This window comes from Manacus vitellinus, unplaced genomic scaffold (genome assembly GCF_001715985.3).
Source record: "Manacus vitellinus isolate BGI_N305 unplaced genomic scaffold, ASM171598v3 scaffold_25_pilon, whole genome shotgun sequence".
NCBI lineage: Eukaryota > Metazoa > Chordata > Aves > Passeriformes > Pipridae > Manacus > Manacus vitellinus.
In genome coordinates, this window is record NW_021939882.1 from 4,284,194 (window position 1) to 4,309,239 (window position 25,046).

Below are 25,046 nucleotides of genomic sequence, written 5' to 3' on the forward strand. Positions count from 1 at the left end.
GTGACTCTTGCAAAAGAAAGAAGAGTCCTACAGAGCTTCCAGCTGAAAGAAAATTAAACCCCATAAACCTCCACAAACTTCATCCAAAGCACTTGCAAGTACAAAAGATAAGTGTGAAGTAACAGCTCCTGCCTTTAAACTGCTGGTTGGGCTCTACGTGCCCAAAAGACGTCACACACAGACTTCCCTACTTCATCCCGCCTGCTGGGTGGCAGAACTCCTCCCTAGGAATGCTCTTTCCTTCCCCAGACATGGATGCCACCAGCTCTGGGAAGGTAAAAACCTCATGGCCACACGCTCAGCTGTGCCTCTTCTCAGAGAACAGACCATGGGAAGAAAAACCAAGCCCTTCCCACATCTACTTTCAGAGCAGAAGTTGGGAAAGCCATGCTGCATGGATATGGACACACTGGGATCTGCCTTCTCTGCTGAAGAGGATGGACATCTCACACCAGTCATCCTCAAAGAGTCATCGAATCTGGTGAGACAATTGGGAAGATCACGAAGCACCTACCAGCCAGCACAGCACACTTTCCTGTAGCAGGCATAAGCGATTTTGGGAAAAAATTAAAATCAAAACCCCCAAAGATTAAGAGGAAAAACCTAACTGAAGTATTTGCATCAAAGAAACCTGAATTTTAAGGCAGTGAAGCCAAGGTGGCAAATTGGAAACGATTTGCTTAAAAATGTAATAGACATTTATACACAGTGTCTGTCTACAAGACAGGATGAAAGCGCTTGTTACATCACACCCTGTAAGTATCACAGTCCTCCTTTGTGGATAAAGGAGCAGTTATATTCACCTCTGAATCACGGTCATTTGGCCACAAGTTTTGTACATATTTATATTCTTTCTTTTTTTAGAAGAGCTGGGTAATCAGACTAGCTATGGTCAACTTGACCCTTCTTTGCAGCTGCAAAAAGACTCACAGGAATTTGCAAGACTTAACTATAAGGCAAATCTTTATTTCTGGCTTCAATTGTATTTTAATTTGTGACTCATTAATTATATTATTCAACATTCACATGAAAAATAATAGTTATATTACTCGCTGGAATAAGAGTGGATCTCTGCTTTTTAGAGTTTATTCAAACTGGCAACTAATAATATTTTCCATTTGTCAAAAATCCCCAAAGCACAATGAATTTTCAATTTATTATATTTAACATGCAGTGAAGGAGGACGTTGTCACTTTCAGCACTGAAATCCCAAACAGAGAAAGTAAAACAAATCACTTCATCTAGAAACCAAACAAACAATTACATGGAGGAACAACGCCAAAAAGGAAACCAAACAGCTGTGTTTGCCAGCCCTTATTAACAGTAAAAATAACACCTTATTTCATTTTCTGAGACTGACTTGTTATCACCTGAAAAACAAAACAAAATCTATTAGTTTACAAACGAAAAGTGTCATACCATGAAAGTGATATTCCAGCAGAAAAATACTTGAGACTGAATTATCTGTGTTCTCAGCACAAGATTCACAGATCCTAATAATCCCAAGGAGGCTGTGGGTCCCAGCCATCAGCAAAAGGAGTCATTAAAGGCTACTTTTATTGCAAAGCCCTGTCAAAAACACACATATTCTTGTGGTAATCACAGACTCCTTTAGGTTGAAAAAGACCTTCAAGATCATTGAGTCCAACCATCAACCAAGTCCACCTCTAAACCTTGTCCCCAAGTGCTACATCTATACACCCTTTAAATACATCCAGGGATGGAGCATGAAGGATTTAGAGCAAGTTTAAGAGCCACGTTAAGCTTTTTTTATTATTCCATTTATTATTTTTTATTTATTTTATTTATTATTTTTTATGATTCCATTCCCAATCAAAACAAACAACACAAAACATTGCACAGTAACACCTAACAGCTAACGCCAGCTCTGATTTAATTTTACTTTTGCCAAATCATATCCAAAACCGTAATTCAGGGTTGAATTACAAACCAGCAGGAACTACCTGAAGCCTAGAGCTGCCTTCTTTAGATGGCAACGAAACCCCAGCCAGGTGCCTTGTTCAGGAACACACCATCATAGCTTGCACCCAACAGCTACAACACGCTGCAAAATCAGTCTGCAAGTGGGACGCTCTTTGTAAGCTCCAATACAAAGGGGAGGCACCAAATGCTATTAACTGCTCAGTCATGAGATGCTTGTTTAACCCTCCCCATGCAGTCCAAGCAGAGCCCTACTGTATTAGTCCAATTGTGAGCAACAAATCTCACTACTTAATATGCAAATTCCCCTAGTCAGTCTTCCATAGAAGCACCATGAAAGCAGTTATTGTAACTTCAAATTAGACATGTGATATGCAGCACTGCACAGCACTCTAAAGAAAATATTTAAGAAACTGTTGTCCAGTTACTGAGAGCAGAGGTTGAGCACAATATTTGGCTTTCTCAAAGTTAATGAAGCTCCAGCACTGCATCAAACGCTGCAGGAGGAATTGATATTTTTAATAATCTCCTCTTCTAGCACGTCAATCAAACGTGCAGCCCTATTTCCACTTGTCCCTATTATCACTGCTGGGTGATAGGGGCAGCAGTAAAGAAGACAAATTTCAAACAGAATCAGCGTCTTTTATAACAAAGAAGGGCGATAAGAACTCCAGCAGGCAGGCGAACATCGTGTCAAGGAGAGCGCAGCAGCAATCAGACAGCTGCAGCCAAAAGGCCTAATCTGTAATGACTTGTCATGCCCGTGCTTCTAGACACTGTATTTCCTGCTCTTTCCTTATTCCACACAAAAACCGTCTCGCTGGACTTTACCAAGTAAGACAAAGTAATATGCAACTTCTAATAGGGGTAAGAGTTTGCCAGGAGAGAATGAACAGGTTCCTCCTTTTCCTTCTCACTGCTCCCCTTGGAAGAAGGAAAACAAATTGAGGAAGAGCCCTCCAGAAAGGACTTGCCTGTGGGGATGAAAGCTGGCAACCCTGATTTTGCTAAACTGAACACACACCTGATAAGCTGTTAAACCTTGTACCGACACAAGTGCAGAGTTTTCCAGCAGTTAACTCCAAACCCAAAGCTCTTCTGAACACACAACTGAAGAAGTCACATAATCTGGAAGTGACTGGAGAATAGCTACTTCTTGTCTGCTCTCAGTGTCCTGCAGGAATTCAGTCACCTTTGACAGGGCAAGAAGAGATGTGGTGCTTGGCTCCTGAGAGCCTGGAATATCAGGTGGGAGACAGCTGAGCAAAAGATATGAAGCAGGGAAAAGCCCTGTCTACAAACCATTTAATGATCATCCTTTATTCTTCTTTGTGTCTCCTTTAATGAGTCCCCAATAAATCCATCTCACCATCCAGGACACTCATCACAATTTGGCTCTGCTGGAGTACAACACACCGAGCAACCAGGCAAGAACTTTTTCCTATCTATGACAAGCAATATTCTGTTGAAACGAAAACTTGCTAAAAAGAGCAGCGATAATGAAATGGCTGGTACCAATCTGCAAAGACCATTTCATTTCCAGCAGGATGGGCAGAGCAGCATCTGTTAAATTCTTGGTAAGGAACAGACTCTTCCTGCTTCGGTCAATGCAAACAGAAACATGCAATAGTATTTTTGATTAGCTCAGTCTCACACATGGAGACACACCTGAGGATATACAACAGCTCTCCGGATACACACAAGCATCTTGACCTTGAAAAATACCCACAGTAAGAGACAAAGAAAGCACACGTGGCCAGGACATGCCGTCAGCTGCACCGAGCAGCAGAGAAGTAACGGGAAGTGCCGGCGATTGACAAAAAGGCTGAGGAGAATAGAGGGATGTGACAAATCCTCATCTCAGTTCCAGTGATACAATTGAGCACAATTTCTCCACTCCCCACAGCACTGCAACAGACCGAGACTGGGATGAATCAGACTCGAGATCTGGCTCCCACTTTCACACAGCATCACACACTGCTACTACTGTCTAATCAATCTCTTGACCACTCGTAATTCTCCAGGAAGCTTTTCCTTTCTGGGAAAAAGACAAAGCCTCCCCAAAGTCAATCATTGGCAATGCTCTGGTTAGAACCACAGTGTTTCTGTTCCAAAACACCTTCCTAGGATTTATAAATATTCCGCCCCTGCTCACTGACAGCAATCTGAAACCAAAAACACCAGGTTAGGTCACAGCCCCAGAGGTGGAGGAAACAAGCCTTATTTGGGGAGCAGGAATAAGTCATCTTTCTGCACAGGTCTAGTCTCCAAATCATGTTCACTTGAGCTTCAGCTGGCTCATGCCTTGAGACAGAAGCCCCCTTGAGAGATTTCATACTTGGTGTGGACGTTTGCAGAATTCGTAAAGCTCAGAATTTGTGCAGGCTGGACTTTGACATCTGGGGAGTCAGATTTACAGAAGATATTTTGAGGCTTTTTCAGTTTAACCTAACCCTCCTTTTTTTCTTGTGGAGAGGCAGGAACAGATACGTAACGTTACAAAACAGGCTATTGCACACTGTAGCTGATTGTTTAAGACAGTCCTAAGAAGCTCATAATTCAACTGAAATTTCATCGCTTCTCACTTCAGCGAGACAACCTTAAGGAACATTATCCTTAGAGCATGAATCAACACGAGCCAGCTGACACGCATTTCACATCTCTTACATCTTGAAACCCCAGCTGCTGTTGTAATGCACCAAGCACAATGGGTTATTTAACCCCAGAGCAGCAGTGGGCTGTGCCATGGAAGTATGCTCCAAGCAAGTCCACCTGGGACAGTATTGTGTGCACAACCCAGACAGAGACCACCCACCTCATGTGCTGCTCACTGGGTGTGTAATCTGACTGTTTTACAATATCAGCCAAACTCTGGTAATGTTTTTTTCCCCCATCTCATTCATTCGATACCACAGGCAAGATAAGGGGGAGGAAATTAAACTGAGGCTATTTCTGTGACATGATCTCACCTCATAACACCTGGCTACCAAAGCAGACCTCAGGACAAACATCAGCAGAGCTTTTAATGTTATTTTTCAGTCAAGATTTTTTGGGTATGTGATGATTCCTGCCATTCTTTTCCTCGATTGGTCCATTCCACATGACACTCCTGTAGTTTTTTTACTAGTTGATAAGTCTGCTTAGCACAGATGCATTTTAGGTAACTCCCTTCTTCCCCTTTTTTTCCTAATAGAGAAGAATAAGGAAGACTCATACTAGTCAAAACTATAAAATTCCTCTGAATGACAATGATGTGATTAAATGCAAGGGAGGTCATGGAGTCTCCCTCTCTGGAGAAATTCAGAACCCACCTGGACACGTTTCTGTGTCATCTGCTCCAGCTGACCCTGCCTTGGCAGGGGGCTGGACTGCATAATTTCTAGAGGTCCCTCCCAACCCCAACTATTCTGTGATTCTGTGAAATCTCACACAGTTCTTAGCAGCTGGACTTACTGGTATTTCTATGAACTCTGTATCTGGCATTAATCAGCAGATGATTGTTTCAGATACAATTGCGAGTGCTGCATTTTTTTACATAATGGAATGACAGCAAAGTCACTGATATAACAGAACACCCATCAGCTGGGACACCCGAAATAAAACCAGACTGATAAATAATATCCCGTAAGGTACAGGGGAAAATGTAGACCTATGTCAGCAATTTTCATCCTGAAATCTATGGACCCTGCACGTGTAAGGACTACTTATAAGTCAAGTGTCCCGTTGATAGGCTGACTTTAAATGACTATAAAGCATATACAGCTCAGCTGGAGAACATCAGGGGTCCACAAACCTACAAACGTTGAAAAAGCAATCATTCAGGCATTTAAGTAGAGAAAAACATGAGGGTAAGGGCCGCTCACACTGCAGCAGTGTTTTCACACAGGCTTTGCTCCCTAAGTAGGTGTGCACATGCACATGAGTGAGAACACGCTGCTCCAGCACCTCAAGTCGGTGGAAATCGATCACTTAGCATGGGAGACTTAGGCTGGAGGAAAGCATCCATCCTCCTCGGCGAGAATAAAAAGGAAAACAAACCCCAAACCCGCAGCAGCGCCAGGATCTAAGTGAAACGAAGAATCATTTTCCGCACACCACAAGGAGCTGAGCCCAAGGAAAACAAACTTTAGGAGCCCCAGGCAGGCCCTTTCCCCAGCCTGTCTTTTATTTCGCCAGCCGCCTGCCCCGGGGCCGCGCCGCGGAGCCCCGGGCACTGCTCTCCCAGCACTGACCCCCGACACAGCCCCCCCGACAGTGACCCCCTGACCCTGAATGCCCCCGGCAGAGCCCCCCGACCGGCCGAGGCAGCGGGGGCGAGGCGGGGGCTCTGCCCGACGGGCCATCCCGCCGAGCTCCTGCACGGCCCCGTCGCCCCGGGAAGTTTCGGGCGGGGGGGAACAGCCGGGGGAGAAGCTGGAGGAGAAGCGGGGCAGAAGCAGGGGGAGCGGCGGACGCGAGGCGCCCGAGGCCGGCGACGGCAGCGCGTCTCCCCCGCCCGCCGCAGGCCCCGGCGCAGCGCCGCCCGCCCGGGGTCCCCCGGGCCCCCCGGCCCAGCCCCCGGCGCCCACCTCCGGTGCCGTCCGAGTTCTCGTTGAGGTGCCGAGGCGTGGTGGGAGCCCACACACCCCGCCTGGGCCGCAGACCCCGCCCCGAGCCGCCCCGCCCCCCTACCCCTGCACCGAGCTCCGCCGCCGGCCGGCAGCGGATGGCTCCGGAGCCGCCTCCCGCTCGGCAACACCGCCCCGAGCGCGCGCCTCGCCGCGCCGCGCCGCGCGCCGCGGGGCCCGCCCGGACCCGCGCCCGGCGGCTTCGGACCATCGGCACCGGCATCGGCATGGCACGGCATCGGCCGGCATCGGCATCGGCGTCGCCATCGCACGCCGCACAGGCACCAACCCGGCTCGGCAGGTCGACGGGATGCGGGACCACCCGCGGGGTGCTGGGGTCGGCGAGGCCGGGTCACCGGTGCCGTGGGTGCCGAGATGTGTTTATTTCCTTCTTACAGTGCAGCCTACGGCTTTTCCCCTGCTTTCCTGTGCTGTTTGTCCCATCCCTGGAAATGTTGCCCCATCCCTGGAAATGTTCGTGCCCCATCCCTGGAAGTGTTCAAGGACAGGTTGGATGGAGCTCTGAGCAACCTGGACTAGTGGAAGGTGTCCCTGCCCATGGCAGGGTGTTGGAGCAAGATGAGCTTTAAGGTCCCTTCCAACCCAAACCATTCAATGATTCTGTGATTTGTCTCTGCATATGAAGAGAAAGTCCGCACATGCTTGGAGATAAACCTCTGTCCCACTAATCATCCAGCCACCTCTGTGCTCTCAGACTGCCCGTTTAAAATAAAAATTTAGCAAAATCAGTGCTTCTTGGCCAATCTGACCAAACAGACTTCACTTCCCTGAGAAGGAAGGTTTGACTTTTGTGCACTTAATGCCTAGCTGGGTTATCTGCTTTCAGTAGCAATCCCACTGTGGGATCAGGGAGTTATGGTTCATACACTATCAGATGCACTGTGGCTCCTTGAAACGATCAGCAATAAGTCAGAACATTTGAAAAATGGAAGCAGACAGTGCAAAAAATAAAGCATGGTAACAGACTGTGCTCTGGCTTCCCCACACGCTCTGCTATACGCGGCAGTTTAATGTTCTGACACACAGAGCAGCAGAAAACAAAACTCAAGCTGAGCATATTTTTCCTCCATAAAGATGACATTGCAAATGTGTTTTTTTAGAATTAGCATAGCTGTTTGTGGAGTTTCTAGTCACTGCGGTGAAAGGAACGGATGGACAAAGCAGTTTCTCTACCATTAATTTCCCTGCATAATCTTCATACCAAAAGCCCAGCCAGCCTTTGGGAAGGCTCTTGTGTTGATAATTAAAATCCCAAATGTATGAGATAAGCTGAGTGCCAAATGCCGAGCACTTTGTCATCTGAGAACAAAAAGGCATAGAGCTCATCTGCTTTATTGGGTCCAAATGGGGAGGTCAGGAGTGGTAAGAAAGTCTAAAGAATGATTATTAGAGTCTGAACTCAGGCCCACTAATTACAACAAACGCAAAAATTCCTTGTCCATGCAGACATTCAGACTAGATAAAGGAAACGCACAGAGCTCAGTTGTTTTCTTTTCAGATTTTATCTGAAAGCCACATGGGGGTTTGCCTGAATATACATGGGTGTAATAAAAGATATCACAGAATCACAGAATCATTGAGGTTGAAAAAGAGCTTCAAGATCATTGAGTCCAACCTGTGACTGATCCCCACCTTGGAAACTGGACCAGAGCACTGAAAGCCACATCCCATCATTCCTCGAACATCTCCAGGGATGGTGACTCCACCACCTCCCTGAGCAGCCCCTTCCAATACCAGAGATATGCCATGTATATGTTGAGGGGGATTGAATGTAATTTGTTCCGAATTGCAGAAATATGGAAGATAGTTTAGTATGTTTGCAAATTTTCCTAAGAGTAGGTGTGAGTATACCCTCATCAGAGTACAGCAGTTCTGCAGGGAAATCATGGATTGCAGTGAGGCCCTTGGGTTGCATACCGGGAGGGCTTTTGGATATCATGCTGCCCAGTGAGATCCCAAAAATGCCTATCTGTGAGGCGAAGGATGTGTGTGTGTCAATGCAATGTTACTCTGTTCCATAACAGGGTGGCTGCAGGACCACGGGCTGGCGTGGGAAAGTATGTCCCCACCGAGACAGCAGTCTGCTTGTGGAGCCTTGGAATAACACATCAGTGCCTGTTTTTCCGCGTGTTTGGTACTGAACTCTTTTATTAGATACCTCCTTGCTCTCACACACAGCGTATATAGTACATACATGTGTATCTGTGTGTATATAAACACTGAAGATGGGCCAAAGTCAATATTTACCCCATGTATCAGAAGGTACTTGCAATGTACTAATAAAGTAGCAAAGACAAACCGAGGCTTTTTCTAAATGGACAATATATTTTGAAGGTTATGTTCCTCCTCAAAATAAGTTTCACAGGAGGCAATCAGAATTTCTGCCCTCCAATTTTAGCTCTGCTCCAGACACCCACTGTGGCCTTGGACAAGACACTGAAGCTCAGCTGCTCTATTTCTATTGGTAGATTAGAGTTTGTCTACACATCTCTTGGGGGTATGGCCAGGATTAATTAATTCTTACTCTTTATTACTTGCAAACTGCCTGCAGTGCATGAGATGTAAAACACTGTACATCAAAAGTGCCTTTTCACAGATTAAATCGTGCAATGAGTTGACTATTTCATATAGGTACCACTGCCCTATATGGTTGGAAATGATTATCTGAGGGTAACAAACCCTAAATTGCCAACAGCTGAAGGATTTTCTTTTGGCACAATTCCTGCTGGACTGTGTGTTGTACTGGGAGCACCAGAGCAATGGGGTTTGTGGCCAAGGAATGTAGCAGTAGATCCCCATATACATTATGTTGGAGCAAGTCCAGAGGAGGCCAGCAAGTTGATTAGAGGGATGTAGCACCTCTCCCCCAAGGAAAGGCTGAGAGAATTGGGATTGTTCAGCCTGGAAAAGAGAAGGCTTTGGGGTGACCTGCTTGTGACCTTCCAGTACCTGAAGGGAGCCTGGAAGAAGAATGGAGAGAGATTTTTTACAAGGGCTTGGAGTGACAGGACAAGGGGAAATGGCTTCAAACTGACACAGAGTAGGTTTAGATATTAGGAAGAAATTGTTTATTGTGAGGGTGGTAAGGCCCTGGCACAGGTTGCCCAGAGAAGCTGTGGCTGTCCCATCCCTGGAAGTGTTCAAGGCCAGGTTGGAACGGGGCTCAGAGTAACCTGTTCTAGTGGAAGGTGTCTCTGTCCAGGGCAGGAGGGTTGGAACTACATGATCCTTAAAGTTCCTTTGAACCCAGGATATTTTATGATTTCATGATTGTCAGGGTTATTTCCTATATACTTCAACATATTAAAATATTTTATATACTTCACCAGTTTTTCTCTCCACTGTTTGCTCGCAGTCAATGGTGGTGAATTTTGCCATCACATGATGATACAGTGTGATAAATCTCTGTTCTCTGATGAGTCAGCTTTGTGTGGGAACAAGTATGAGATGCTGACAAATTGCATCAGCACTGAAACTTCTGTCTCAGGCATCAAGATTTTGATTTTTATCAGTGCTACCCAGGGCCATAGTATCAAAGTCTTTACTTTTTAAGTGAAAGTCTTCTCAGATCTCTTTCATCCTCCTTTTGACAGATGGGAAAGAGAGACATGACTGATGAGGTTATTTGCCAAAGGTCCCACAGGAAGCAAAAGCAGGAAAGAACCGTGGAGTCCAACTGCTGATCTTCCTCCTCAGAGAATCTGAAGAAATGTAACAACTTGCTATTTTCAGATTTACTTCCACATGGCTCTTCCTGAAAGCTAATGAGACTGCAGCCTCATTTTCGGAGACGACATGATGGAGGTTTCCCTGACTCCATATGATGCACAATACTTCTGTTTAGATGCGGTTTTGAGGAATGCTGGCTCTCATTCCAGAATTTCCAACAGCAAATTTTAGGCTGATTCCAAGCTAATATAATCCATCCCCTAAAAAGCCATAGCAAAGCAACTGGTATCCATCTCCACCACTGCAGTGCTGTGTCAAAATGATGTTAAACTGAGCAGAGTTTATTTTCCTGGAATGACCAAGGGAAAGAATTCTACTACACAGAGGGATCCCTGTGGCTGAGGAACCCATCAGACATCAGGAACTGGCCAAGTATTAAGAGAATGAAGAGTCTGCCAAGTCCTGCTCATGCCTCCCTGTGCCCTCTGGTAGTGCATGTCCTTCAGCACATCTCCAGGAGCCCAAACTCATCGTTCCAAATGCCTTGGCACACACCTCTTCTGCAGTAAATGCTGGAATGGGAAGTTTGAGCTTCTGAGGGAATTTCCATCAGTTGGAGAGAATATTGCTGTGGAGAACAATGTTATGTTTCTCTCCTGACCTCTGCAAAGCCCCATGCCTACTCCTGTGGACTGCTTTGGCAGGTTCTTTATCTTGTCTCTGTTAATATCAGAAGGAACAGTGATGCTTCCACTTGCTTTTATGTGTTTCTGCAGAGCTCTGTAGTTTTGATCTTCAGTTGCTGTAGAAAAGGGGTCACTGAAAAGGCTAAAAATTGCTATTTAATGTGCAGCATCAGAGGTGCTGGTAGGAATCTCTACGGGTGGCAGATTCTACTGCAGGAATCCTGTTGGACGGGGCTTGGATCAACATGGTCTAGTGGAAGGTGTCTCTGCCCATAGCAGGGGGGTTGGAATGAGATGACCTCTAAGGTCCCCCTCAACCCTGGCCATTCTATGATTCTGTGAGGGAGGTTTCGCTAATGGTCAAAATATACATTTTAAAAAAAAATTAATTAACTTAGACTACTAAAGAAACAAAAGTGAAACGCTGCTTCCCTCCTGTGGTGACCTTCCTGATTGCACAGCAAAACACTGCAATAAATGGCACATTTTAAGTGATTTTTAAAAATTATTATTATTATGCTGATGACATTGCAGCTGAACAGTCACTCACATCCTGCTGTTATTGTTGCAGTGCTGGAGTGACATTTCCAAAGCAGAACAGTGCTTTGAAGCACATGAAGCCCAGCTCTTGCTACTCGGCTGCGATGGAAGCCTAGAGAACCTTATCTCCTTACAACCTGCTGTTTGTGGAGAAGTTCTCCTCTTACAGCTGCATTTGAATTGATTCTCTGCTCTGGTGGGTGCAGGAGTGTAGTGTATCAATGTGCTAAATAATGAAGGGGGTGAGTGGCAGCAGGACAAAGGGAGCACACGTGGATGCAGGCTCTGCTCCGGTGCAGCAGGAGCTGGTTTACAGCTGCTGGGGCACTGAACTGGCACAGAGAACAGACCAGACAAGGGCTTTGTTATTACCATTTCTGCATTTGCTGCTATTATCAATATTGTATTAGTATTTGGAGGGCTCATTCAGGGTCCCATGTCTCCCCCTGAAGTAGTCAAGGTCAGGCTGGATGGAGCTCTGAGAGACCTGGTCTGCTGGAAGGTGTCCCTGCCCACGGCCGGGGGGTTGTAATTAAATGATCTTTAACTCTTCCAACCCAAACTGTTCTGTGATTCTATGATTCTATCACACTGAAGTTTCAAAAGGAAGACATGGGGATGTAGGATGTGGTTTACTTTAGAAAAGGAACATAGCAGGGGCATGAGAAAAATATCTGTGGTCATGAATAAATGAAAAGAAACATGGCAAGATATTAAAATTTTCCTTTTTTTCTGTTCTTTTTGTTGTACAAGAATGAAGGGATGTACTATCAATGGTGAAGGGGTAAGTCAGGGCTGAATAAGGGACAGTTTTTTTCATTCTCCCAGGCAACCAGCAACAGGACAAGAGAAAATGGACTCAAGCTGTGCCAAGTGAGGTTCAGGTTGGACATGAGGAAGATTTTCTTCATGGAAAGGGTTGTCAGTCTTTGGAGGGGGCTGCCCAGGGAGGTGGTGGAATCTCCATCCCTGGAGGTGTTCAAGGAATGACTGGATGTGGCACTCAGTGCTCTGGTCACAACTTGGACTCAATGGTCATAGAGATCTTTTCCAATCTTAATGATTCTGTGGTTCTGTGATTCTGAGTACAGAGTGGAAGAAATTCATACCACCCAGGACCTACTGCTTCTCTTTTAGCTTTGAGCTTATGAACACCAAAAATTCCTCTTGGAAAGAAGTTTGTGAGTTCCTCTGTTCCTGGATTTTAGCTCCGCTTCCCAAATGCAAAGCATTTGAAATCAAAGAGCTATTCCTAGAAGAATATACAGACAACCTTCTCATACAGGACTGAAAATTGGGTTCATTTGAGGAGAAATCATACAGGTTTTGGCACAGGGAAGGGTGGAAAAGGAAAGATGCTACCTCCTGTCATAATGCTTCTGATAAAATTAAAGCTGAGACAGATGGTAATGGTACAGGCTAATGTTACCATATGGCAGAATCAATCATGCAAAAAATATGCTGCTTTAAGGAACGTGTGAAACTGATAGATGTTAATATTCCAAATATTTTAGATTTGTGTCTTGAGCATTCTCACAGGCTGTGGAGCTGGAAGAAGATTCTCATGCTCAGGAAGTGTTTGCCTGGACTGGAGTTAAACTCCAGTGGGTTATTCATTCTTCCTCTGCTCTCCTCACTGGTAGGAAACATCTGGCCAACAGTAGTTTGTGTCTGGGCAGGTGCTCACCCAGAAGGGAAATGAGGACTGGGAAAAAGGAGCAAGGTCTCACTGCATTTGCAGGGCAAGTCAGGGGCACTGTCACCACCAGGTTGTCCTTGTTCTACAGTTTTCCAGGAAATCTGGAGGAGAGACACTGTGGGCCAAATCCTCAGGGGCTGGGACCTCCCACACCTCCCTGTAGCAGGGGAGGGGAGTGAGAGGAGAAGGCAGAAGGGTTAATGGCTGTGAGCCCAGATCTCTTAATTTCTATCAGTCAACAAAGAAAACCAGAAATCATGATGGTGCCATCACTGGCCAGGTGCCTCCAAGGCAAGGAATGATACAACTTGGCTCCCAGACTCTTGTCAGCTCTTAGTTCCTAATACTGACTTGCAGTATTCAGAGATGAATTGCTTTGTTCTCTTTTCTAGGACTGAGCTTTGCATGGAAAGGGGAAAAAGACCACAAAACCTCAACCTGAAAAAGATCCCCAGCACGGCAGGACACATTCACATTGAATCACTGGATGACTTCACCTGGATGTACATCAAAAGCTTGTCTCTTCTTACAACTATTGTCTCTGAGGAGAAGCTTATTTTATGTGTATTGTGGCTCCATCGAGTTGGTGGAATTACATCAGGGATGCTAAACTTGGATGAAAATCTGTTTTGAAGTTTTGATGATGATATTAAAGAAAAACAACAGCGACAACAAGAGATCTTGGCTTGTGATGACTGTTGTTTGTCCCCTATGCTGTATAGTGCCTCGGGATGTAGAATAGGATTCTATTGTTGTATTTCCAATAAACAAAGAGGCAGTTTCTCTTCATGCCTTATTAGATAGTCTTTGTATGAATTAAGGAAAATAACATGTCTGTGTGAGACAGAGCACGGTGTAAATGATCCTCCTTGGCTGGTCCTGGTGGGGACGTGACCTCCAGTGCATGTGGAGAACCCAGCGAGGGAGACACAGAGCCAAGATTAAGAATCCATTAATTCAGATAGATAAACGTTGCTTTATTTTCCACTTCAGCATTCCACACTCTTCTGCAAGCCAGTTCCAGCAATTTAAGCTGAAGGGATGTGGGGATTAGAGCGACTCTGTCAGGACTGGAAACCTCAAAGGGTGATCGTTCAGCAGAAGTGGTGCTAAGGAGTGATCTCCAGTATTTCTACCGGGAAACTTCCTTACTGTATTACAACTAACATGACAGCCTGGATTCATGTCACCTGATGTCACACCTGCAATCTGCTGACCAAAGATACTCATGATAGGAAAAACCTGAAGACATGGGAAAATGGTTTAAATATTTATATTAGTAGAGCATCACATCCTGCATGTGGAAATAGGAAAGACCTCTTGCTGTGTCTAAGAAGAAACACTTTTTTTGGGAATGGTGGCTGGTAAGTGACCATTTCTGAGGTTTCCTCTGTCATTTGGCTTTGTCAACGTGCAATGCCAGGTCCAGGAGATGAACTGGCTGGGTAGAGTGAACTCCATCACAATCACAGAATTACTGAGGTTAGAAAAGACCTCTAAAACCATCTAGTGACTGATCCTCACCTTGTTACCCATACCAGAGCACTGAGTCCCATGTCCCATCCTTCCTTGAACACCTCCAGGGATGGAGACTCCACCACCTCCCAGGGCAGCTGCTTCCAATGCCTGACAACCCTTTCCATGAAGAAATTCTTCCTGATGCCCAGTCTTAACCTCCCCTGGCACAGCTTGAGGCCTTTTCCTCTTGTCCTGTCCCCTGTTCCCTGGGAGCAGAGCTCGACCCCCACCTGGCTCCCCCCTCCTGTCAGGGAGTTGTAGAGAATGAGAATGCCCCTCCTGAGCCTCCTTTTCTCCAGGCTGAGCCCCCCCAGCTCCCTCAGCTGCTCCTCACAGGACTGACTCTCCAGACCCTTCCCCACCACTGTTCCTTCCTGGACACTCCCCAGCCTCTCAATGTCTTTCTTGCATTGAGGGGCCCAGGACTGGACACAGCACTCGAGGTGTCTCACCAGAGCATCCTTCAGGATGAACAGTCCAGGACTTGGAGGGCTCATGGGCTCACAACATCACACTTCCCACAGCACTGCTGTCCCCAGAGTAAAATTCTGCCTTAAATAAGAAGATCACTTCTATTGTGCAATACTAGCTTTTTTCTCCATTTAAGCCCTCCCTTACAAAGTTACCTTCTAATGAATAAACCTTGGGGAAAAAAATGGTTTTTGCCAAGTATAAAAAGAAAAAATCTGTGAACTTCCACCATTTCTGTCAATGCCAACAGTATCTGTACACATTGTAAGCAGAAAAGAAATACTCTGCACAAAGACAGAAGTGATAAAGTAATTTGTATCATCATCTTTTCAGCGATGCTTTGATAGTTATTTCTCATTTTGTATTCCTACGTTTGATTTTTCCTGCCTAAGCCTGTTTTTTCTCATTTGCCCTCATTGAGTTTCAGCTGACAGATTCTGTCCCATTATCCAAATCAGCCTGAATTCAGGACCTGTCTTCTGTAATTTTTACAATACCTCCAAGCTCATAAAATTGTATTATTTTTGCTATCATGCAAATGAGTTATTAATGGATAATGTGAATTAAACAAGCTCCTCTGTCCCCCTTTGAATTGGCCTGTTTGGGAACTGTATTTTCTCCTGCTTATGCACCTAAATTATGGTGGTTTTGTTTATGTTCTTATTTTGTTCACATGCCCCTAAGTTGCTCATGAGACTGTCATGAGACTGAGTATACAGATTTTTACAGTCAGGATATTTTACATCTGCTTCTCCCTTGTCCATCAGACCTGTTATTCTGTCAGAGGAGGAAATTAGATTGATTTTATGTGATTTGTTCTTGAGAAACCCATGCTGGCTTTTTCTCGTAATTTTATTATCTTCAAGGTGTTTATATTGATTATTTAATAATTTGTTCCAGTATCTTTCCAAGAAATAGAGTTAGGTAGGCTGGTGGATCACTCCTGGGGCTTCTTTTTCTCATTTTTAGAGCCAAGGCACCATTCGTTTCTCCTGTCCCTTGTCATCTGCCATCATCTTCTCGCAGATACTCACTAATACTTTAGAAATTTCCTTGGCAGGTTCACAAGTGCTCTGGGATGGATTTCATTAGCTCTACTGACTTGAGGACATCCACACATTTCCATAGGTGTCCTTTCTGTATTCTAGCTTCCATGAGCAGCTCCTTTCTAGTACCAGATGATGCTTTGGTGAGGGAAAATGATGCAGCAAAGCAAGTGCTCTGCAAAGCAGAGCCCAGGCACAGATAGGCGAGTGCCCAGGCAGAGAACTGGGAAGTCTCTACAGCACAGAAATGGTGCCTCTCACACAGACCTGCAGGAAAAATGAGACCATGGTTTTGCAGCAATTATCTCTAGAGCTCCTGCTACCAAACAGGGATTATTTCCTCATTGTGTGCTTGCTCATCTGAGCTGCAGGACACTCCTGAAGGCTACAGAATAATCAGCTAAATTGGGAAATGCTCTGCAATGTTGGTTATACACCCAAACTGGCCTGTGAGGACATCTATGGCCCACATAAGGATGCAGGTGCATTTGAGGGTTTCTGGCAGTTTTGAACCTGTAGCTGTAAATTTGAGAAAAGGAATTGGAGTATCAGCACAAAGCACCTGCTGCGCTGGGTACTTCGGGACACATCACTTGCTGATTCAGCCATGGTCCAGGTGATAGCCCATGTCCAAGGCCATGTCAAGACCTTCAAGAGAGACTAGGCATTTTCTGCATCTTTATTTGAGTGCATTTTTGCTGGTCTGAATCCAGAAAACTCACACTAGTGCAGCTTTACAGAAACAAGAGACCCTGCTGGTGCCAAAGGCACAGGAACGCTCGTGATGGTTTGAGTGCCTAGGACACTCCAAGTGTTTATTTGTGTGGTGCTGCTGGACCACAGAGGCATCGTGGCATTTCACTTAAACATGAAAGTGTTAATTATCATTGGGCAGGCAGATGGAGAGAGCACAGTGTAAGACTGAAATTTCCACATAATTTATTTCATTTATTAATTATTAACTCCCAGACTGTTAGGAATACATTTACAAGGTCTGGGAATTAAAGTGGGCAAGATTAGATCATGCTCCTACCTTTCACAACAATTCAGCTTTTTATTAAATTTCCATCCAGGAGGAAACTTTATGCTGATGAAATTATTTGAGGAACTATTATAAAGAATCATAAAAAAATCCAAATTACATTCAGTGCAGCAGAAAGAGGAGGTTTTATGAGATTTGTTAGAAAGCATTTATCACCTGGAAACACACCACAGTCAGCTAAATCCACTTTGCTCTTAATTTAACTGCTCAAAAGTGGCTGGATGACTTTTTGTTAATACTTAAATCACCCAAAGCAATTACAGAGCATTACATACATCTCATTAAGCTTCAGACCACTAGGGTGAGCCAGACTATAGCCAATGCCAGCTCTTGTGCAGCGTGAAATGGAAATGACATCTCAGATCACGAGATTCAGAACAAACAAGTCAAAATGTGTGATTAGGGCTCCTGCTTGTCATCTCAGTACTAAAACGCTTTACCCCTCCCCTTGCCCCACTCCTTTGGAAGGCTGGATCCATCTGTGCCAAATGGTTGAAACGGCTCTTTCAAGTGTTTTGGAAATCCTGTCCTCTTCATGCATGAAGAACACTGGGTGCTCAACATCACCTATTTCTTGGTCCTGGGGCTTTCAAGGTCCTGAATTTCATTCTGTGACTCGGGATCTCTCTAATCTCAATGAACTGTACCAGCAAAAAGCCTAAAAAACCAGCCATGATGATTAGAGGGATGTACCATGAAAGGCTGAGAGAATTTGGATTGTTCAACCTGGGAAAAAAAAGGCTTTGGAGTGACCTGCTTGTGGCCTTCCAGTACCTGAAAGGAGCTGACAAAAAAGATGGAGAGAAATTATTTACACGGGCTAGGAGTGACAGGACAAAGGGAAGTGGCTTCACCCTGATAGAGAGTAGGTTTAGACTGGATATTAGGAAGAAATTCTTCCCTGTGAGGGTGGTGAGGCCCTGGCACAAGTTGCCCAGGGAAGCTGTGACTGTCCCATCCCTGGAAGTGTTCAAGGCCAGGTTGGACAGGGCTTGGAGCAACCTGGGATAGTGGGAGGTGTCCCTGCCCATGGCAGGGGGTTGGAACGAGATGAGCTTTGAAACCCTGGAAGTGAAGTAAAACAGTGCCCCTTCCTCCTCATGGATTTGTAATAACTTTCAGTGGAGAAAATCTATGAATGTTTGCAGTAGAGAGCATTGCAAATTACATTGGGGCTTTCTTATTTAAGGAAAAACTTCTTCAAATAGTTTGAAAAAAGCCTGCCAAATATTTGTGTATAGTATTGCTGGATGAACAAACAGGGCTCTGCAGGATAGCACAGTCAGCTGGGCATCATTTCAGTTAAACACTCACATATTTCTTCCTCTTCATGTTCTTCCAACACCAGAAAACAAAGCTGCAGTTTGCTATTATTTATCCCCTGCACTCACTGATGTCAGTCACTGAATAGCCCTTCAGGAGATTTTACTGCCCTGAACAGACTGCAAAAATGTGGGCTGTTATCTCAGAGCAGATTGAGCCCATTGATACTGGGGAACAGTTCTCCAGCTCTTGAAAATCTCCCCTGGTAGTGTCATGTCCTTGTTAACAAGTTTTTGTAGACCTGGGCTGGGTGAACTAGTTCAGTGATTGCTTCTCTTTCCTGAAGCTTAACTCAAAAATCTCTGCTTTGCTGTAGTCAAACAGAGCTTGGAGGCTTTTCCTTGCAAACACTGGCTCCTGTTGCAGTGAGAAATGATCCTAGAAGAATGAGGTTTAGGCAGGTACTTGGTGGACTGTGCACTGCAGCATATTTTTTCTGTTTGACTCATCTCCTGCACATCTCCAGCATCCAATTTATACGTGAATGGCAGAGCTCCTAGGTTTGCTGCTAGGTGAGAGATTTCAAGCAATTTTAGGAATTCTAAACCCTTTTCTGCTTTTTTGTTACAGCAAGGGTGGAAAGGACTGAGACCCTTTATTACATTGAAATAAATCTTAAGGGAATCAAACCTCATAGCCATGTCTTCCATCAGGTCTTCAGAGCACACTGCAGTCCAGGATGGAGACTGGCAAACTCATTCTGAAGAAATTCACTTGTCCAAGAGGCAACATTAACCTAGAATCATAGACTGTGGAGGAAACTCACCTCAGGAAAATCCAGCAGTAACATCAGGCCCATGCCAGTTTTTAACTTGTAAAACAATATTTACTTGTAAGAGCAAACAGACAACTTCAAGAAAATGCGATCATAACTTTTCTTCAGCAGAACCATTTCTTTCTGGTTTATGGCCCTGGCTTTGAACAGCTCCATCATTGTCAAGAAAGTGACACTTGGTACAAGATGACAAACATGGGACATGTTAAATACCAGCACATGCCTGTAGCAGTGAGCTTTGGGGGACCCTATTTTTAAGAGTGAGCCACCTGATTTGCTTCCTGAGGGAGGAAAACACATGCCAAAAGAACAGACACCCCTAAAATCATCAGTGTTTGGCTTTCTTGGGCATGTAGAAGCCACAGAGCCCTTCCACAGGTCCTAGACAATGAACTATGAATGATGAGAGATAAAAAATTGCACTCTGTGGTGCACTTCTCTCAGGTTGTTGTCACTCAGCAGTAAAATCCAATTTACAAGTGTTTCCCTCCCTTCATGCTTCCCACTTCCCTTCCCCAGTCCTGTTTGTGGGAGGGTGCTCCTCATCCCAGATGTTTTCAGTGCTCTCCAAACAAACAATCTCCATGTTGCATCTGCAGCATTGAGGTGACAGCAAGGGAAGAGGTGGAAAAGTACCTCTCCAGCTACCTTCACTGCTGAAAGGAGTGCTTATGTCATGACACCCTTGATCTCCTTAGGTCTCTTTATCCTAATTTTCTGTGTAAGTTTGTGTTTCTTTTCTTGAATACCTTCCAGTTCCCACCCTGCAAACTCCTCTTGCATTTCTTATCTCCTTCCATTCATGAAGGAAGGACTGAGACTGTCCTTCTCCCTGATGGAGTTGCTTCCATCTCCCAGCTTCTCAGTCACATTGTGTGGAGATGGTTAAAGTCCTGGGCTGATAAACAGAGTGCTGAAGAATGGTTTTTCCACTTTGCCAGGCAGCGGAAAAAAGGCTCTCCTGATGCTCCTGGTGCCACACAGCTCCGTCAATGCACTTAGTGGGCTTTTGGGAACAAAGCATAAATATTTCAGAAGGGTGCTTTAGTAAGTGTTTGTTTGCTCAGAAGCTGTTGATTCCTTCTTGGGTAGTTGCTATGGTAAAACACGTTGATTTAAACAGGAATAATGATTCTCTCCTCATGTCTGTATATATGTTAGCTCTTGCAACTCATCTCACCAGCAAAAGGGATGGCTCTGAGATGGCAGTGCTTGGCACAGCAAGGCTTCATGGAGCACTTTGGAAAGCTCCTACAAGGGCAGAACTTGTCTGATTCTCTGAGGCACATTATGGTACTGCCTGTCCCAGACCTTCTGTCAGAGCACTGAGGCATCAAAACTTGCCTCTGTCTCCCCTTCTGTGGGAGAGTGTCCAGAGCATGGGACTTTGAATTCCATCCTCCCAGCATGTTATTTCTGGATCTAAAGAAGATCCAAACTGCCTAGGTGGCAGAGATGAGGGGTGTAATCTGTTAGTCTGCTTGACCACCTTTAGGAAAGGAGCTGGAGTTGATGATAGAGAAGTACTGCCAAAAAGTACAATACACATAGAGAAAACATGCTACAGCAAAGAAACAAAAATAGAAAGACTAACTTAGATAAGGCCCTGATGGGACTGATGGACTGTGCCATGTCAGCTGTGCTTGTTTAAACCTGTCTTTTTGTATTTATATCGTAGATTCCAGCATCTTTCACTTGGAATCTGCTTCAGAAGTGCTGGCTGATTTCTGTTCAGCAGGAGCACACATCCCTGTGTCTTCACCAACAATAACAGTGCTTAGCAAAGACGTGCTAAGAAGTGTGACCTGGACAGGAGAGGGAATGTCCTTTGTGATGCTGTAGGGTTGTTGACATGGGAACGGTAGCTCACCATACGGCATGTTCTTTCTTTTAAACCAGCAGGGAACTTTAATTATTCAGACTGAGAAACAGGCTGAAGGAACTGCTCAAAATGCCTTGTGCTGAGGCCAGTCTGTTCCCCTTAGTGATCAGATGTTTGGTGTCTCTCTTCCCCATTTGTATTCCTGCTCTGTGCCAGAGACAAACAGGAGGTGGCACATGCAGCTTCGGCAGGGTAGGTGCTTCCTGAGATCTTCTGCTGAACCTCCTCCCTGCTCCTCCCTGCTGCTCTGCCATGCTGGTATGATGGGATCTCTCCAGGCAGCTGCTGGATAACTCAGAGGTGACAAAAGGTCTTAAAACGTACTGGGTCCAAAAACTTTAACACCAGGAATGAGGGTCCTGCCGTATCATGGGTATCCTGGGAAGCCACAGAATCGGTCGGTGCTCACTGCAAACACCCACTGGAATAACCCCCCCGCCCTCACAGCTGCCTCACAGCCACGGCTGTTCTTGGGAAATGATCATTTTCGACATTTCATCTTCAGCACTTCATCTCACAGCCAGTTCTCTCTCCACTGTGCACTAAAGGTCTATTAACAATAATGTGACACCTCGGAGATTCTAATAAAATCCCAAAAGTTGAGATCAATAGTTAATTAGCTGGGCCCTGCTGGCAGATGGTGCAGTTGGATGGAGCTGTCAGAGCACAGCAATCTTCTGTGTTAAGTCTTGTCATCTCTGGAAATTTGGGACAGAGATGGTATTGTGAGCTTGCTGTACATTCAGAAAACTCACCCAGACATCTATACATGGATACAAGGGACTAACAGGTGGTCTAGGAACTGAGATAACACACTACTTGCATCTCTGCATCTCCTTATTTTTAGCTTTGCAAAGTGGCTTCTATGTGCTTTAAAGCAAATTGTAAAGTCCGTGTGGGTCTGCCTTGCAACTGCTGAGATTTGATCAAATTTATTGTCAGGAGTTAAAACAACCAAACCCAGAGAATGCCCCATAAACCCTTTATGTAATGCCTACAATATGAAACATATGTTGTATTTTCAGTGATTTCTTTCTTTCTTTATGTGGGTTGCAAATTAACTCGGAAATAAACACTGCAAACATCAATAAATACTTCATCTTTTGGCCTTCGGGCTTAGTTATTCACTAATAACTTACAGGGCACAGCCAAAGAAAAATAATTCTCTCCTCATTATTTTCTGGTTGAACGACTGAAGAGCAGAAAAAGACCCACTCCACTATTGTTTTCCTCTGCTGCAGTAGCCAATATTGCCCGTGATCTGTTCAAGGCAGAGTTGGGCAAACAATTTGTAAGTGATGCCAGGAACATAACACAGTAAGATGTCCTGAGGGCTCTCAGTTTGTACAGGGTATTAGCAGCTGAGACAATGGAGAATTTTTTTAAATTCTTCAGAAATAACATTATTTTTTTTTCCAGAACAGGTAAATTTACTCAGACTAGAACTTTCTGTGGGGAAAAAAATCTGAAGAGAGTACCGGAAGCATTTCTAAACCTTAGGTTTTGAGCTGGCAATGGTGAGAGACAGGATTCTCTGAGGGATTTGCTGATTACAGACATCCTGGGGAGGCATTCATGGATTTTAGCCCTGATGTCCACCATATTCTTCCTTCCCCACAGTACCCTGACAGAGAGCAAAAAGGATTACTGGGAAACCTGGGCGTGTTTTCTATAATGGAAAAAACTCCCACCTTTATTTCTGAGAAACCTGGCTTTAACCCCAAAACAATACACAAAATGGGGTCACAAAGAGCACCCCAGGCAGAGCAGGGATGGGAGGGGGGTTCTGGAGAGATCCTGGGGCTGGCTTTGGGAACAGGAGCTTTGCTGAGGACTGGGTTTTCCTTGGCACTGCTGCTTAGAGACATTCCAGCAATGTGGACAGGACCTCAATTCACCAGGAAATCTATTTTTGCGGTTTTCCTCCCTGCAGCAGGAGGTCAGGCACAGGTGGAATATTGTTCAGGATTTCATACACTGAGGCGGCCCGGGAGAGTCCCCACTTCCTTCAATAGAGTTTGGAACAGGTTCTGGAAAATAAACAAAGCCCCAAAAAACCCCTCAGCCTTTTTACTTGTCCAGGAGCAGTGCTGGCTGCTGACTTTGCAGGCACTATTTTTACACCTGAAGTGTTTCCAAGCTCCCAAGAGCTTAACAGAGCAAGTCCAGAGGAGACATCCACTGGGGAAGGGCTCTGCTGAGCAAAAGAGGTTTCTTCCTGTTTATTAGCTGGAGACATTCTGTTTAAAAGCAAGAGGCAGTGTCTTTGTCTCTCTGTTGCACGAGGAAGCTCTGGATTCATTTCCCCTGCCTTGCTTACTGGCCAGTGAAAACAATTACAAACAAAGTCCTAGCCCACAAAAACAAACAAACAAACAAACAAAAAACCAAAACCAAACAAACAAACAAACAAACAAACAAACAAACAAAAAAAACAACAAAAAAGCAGATTCCTGCCCTTGGGTTTGCCTGGGGAGATGGTGAATGACAAGCATCTAGGTTCCAAAGTGGATCCCATCACAGTCCTGCCTGAGGGCTGCACTGGAGATGGTGATTCTCATGACTTGTGTACACTGGCCATGCTGAGCCTGTCTGTCCAGGCATCCCAACTTGTGATCCACTGAGTAAACTCCATTTATTGCTCACAAGAGGTCAACATTTATTGTTCACAGGCTCCAACAGGTCCATGTCCTTCCTCTCCTGGAGACCCCTGAGCTCTGTGCAGCACTGCAGGTGGGGTCTCGCCAGAGCAGAGCAGAGGGGCAGAATCCCCACTCTCGACCTTGTCCAGGTCATCCTGGATGGTATCCCATCCTTCAGGTGTGCCAGCTGCATCACCCACATCAGTGTCATCTGCAAACGAAAATTTCTTCCCACAAAGCAGGTGGCCATCCTTCCCCATGCCCAGATGAGTGGGAACTGCAGCCTTACAGAGGACAGGGATCTGAAGCATTTAAAAATAATGCTCTTTCTTTTCTCTGAATGGAGGAACATCTGAGGGTCAATCAGCTCATTCTGTTCCTTCCCCAGAAGCCGCTGAACAGTTTCTGAAGTGCTTCTAAGGTTATTGCGACCATACCTTGACAATTTCTGTAACTATTCAGGGCCTGGTATCAGTGGACCAAAATGAGCAGAAAAATAAGAATAGGGCTGTGGCCTTGACCACACCGAGCATTACACATCTGTTCACCCAGCAGGGGGTTGGCCCAAAAAGGTTTTTATCTCACCAGCTGCAAAATACTGATCTCCCCCCAGTCCAAAGGCAGCAAAAGTAAAGAAGGAGATATCTTTTTTTCTGGCTCCAAAATGCTCCACGTTTCTGCTCACTCCAGTCCTTCCACTGGAGAAGGATGCGGTGTGCGTGTCTGGCATGCACATCCCTCTTGCCTCTCTGACGTGTTGTGTTCCCTGTTTTCCAGCCAAAGCCAGGATGGACGCAGCCAGGAGGTGACTGTGGGGCTGTACAGCTGTGTTGGTGCTCTCATGGTACCCACTGACTGCCAGGCCCAGCTGATGGGGAGCCCACACCCTCCTCTGCCAAGCTCTTAATCTGCACCACTGGAACCCGGCAGTCTGGAGTTGTCATTGCTTTCCTGGAGCACCAGGCAGTGACAGACACACAGGGAGATGCTGGATAAACCCACGTGCTATTCCTGATAGCACTGCCTGGTACTGGTGTGGAGAAAGTTTAGCTTTACTTGGAATGATGCATCCCAGGGCAGAAAGAGCCTTTCTCCTGCAGGGACTGCAGCTCAAGGTGCTTCTGAGGGAGCAGGGAGGGGACTGCAGAGCGCGCCACGTGCTCATTAGCTTGTCAGATTTTGAA

The 25,046-nt window shown here is 45.3% G+C and overlaps 2 protein-coding genes across 2 annotated transcripts in view; one reads left to right on the plus strand and one right to left on the minus strand.

The window, feature by feature from the left end:
* UBTD2 (ubiquitin domain containing 2) overlaps nucleotides 1–6,622 on the minus strand; it is a 51,408-nt gene extending 44,786 nt beyond the window's left edge. The window contains exon 1 of the mRNA XM_018073638.2: nucleotides 6,510–6,622. The gene's annotated coding sequence lies outside the window, so the exon portion shown is untranslated. The remainder of the gene's footprint in view (nucleotides 1–6,509) is intronic.
* ADRB2 (adrenoceptor beta 2) overlaps nucleotides 6,214–25,046 on the plus strand; it is a 122,340-nt gene continuing 103,507 nt past the window's right edge. Inside the window, exon 1 of the mRNA XM_008931849.4 lies at nucleotides 6,214–6,877. Within this exon, the coding sequence (XP_008930097.3) occupies nucleotides 6,214–6,877 (664 nt within the window). The remainder of the gene's footprint in view (nucleotides 6,878–25,046) is intronic.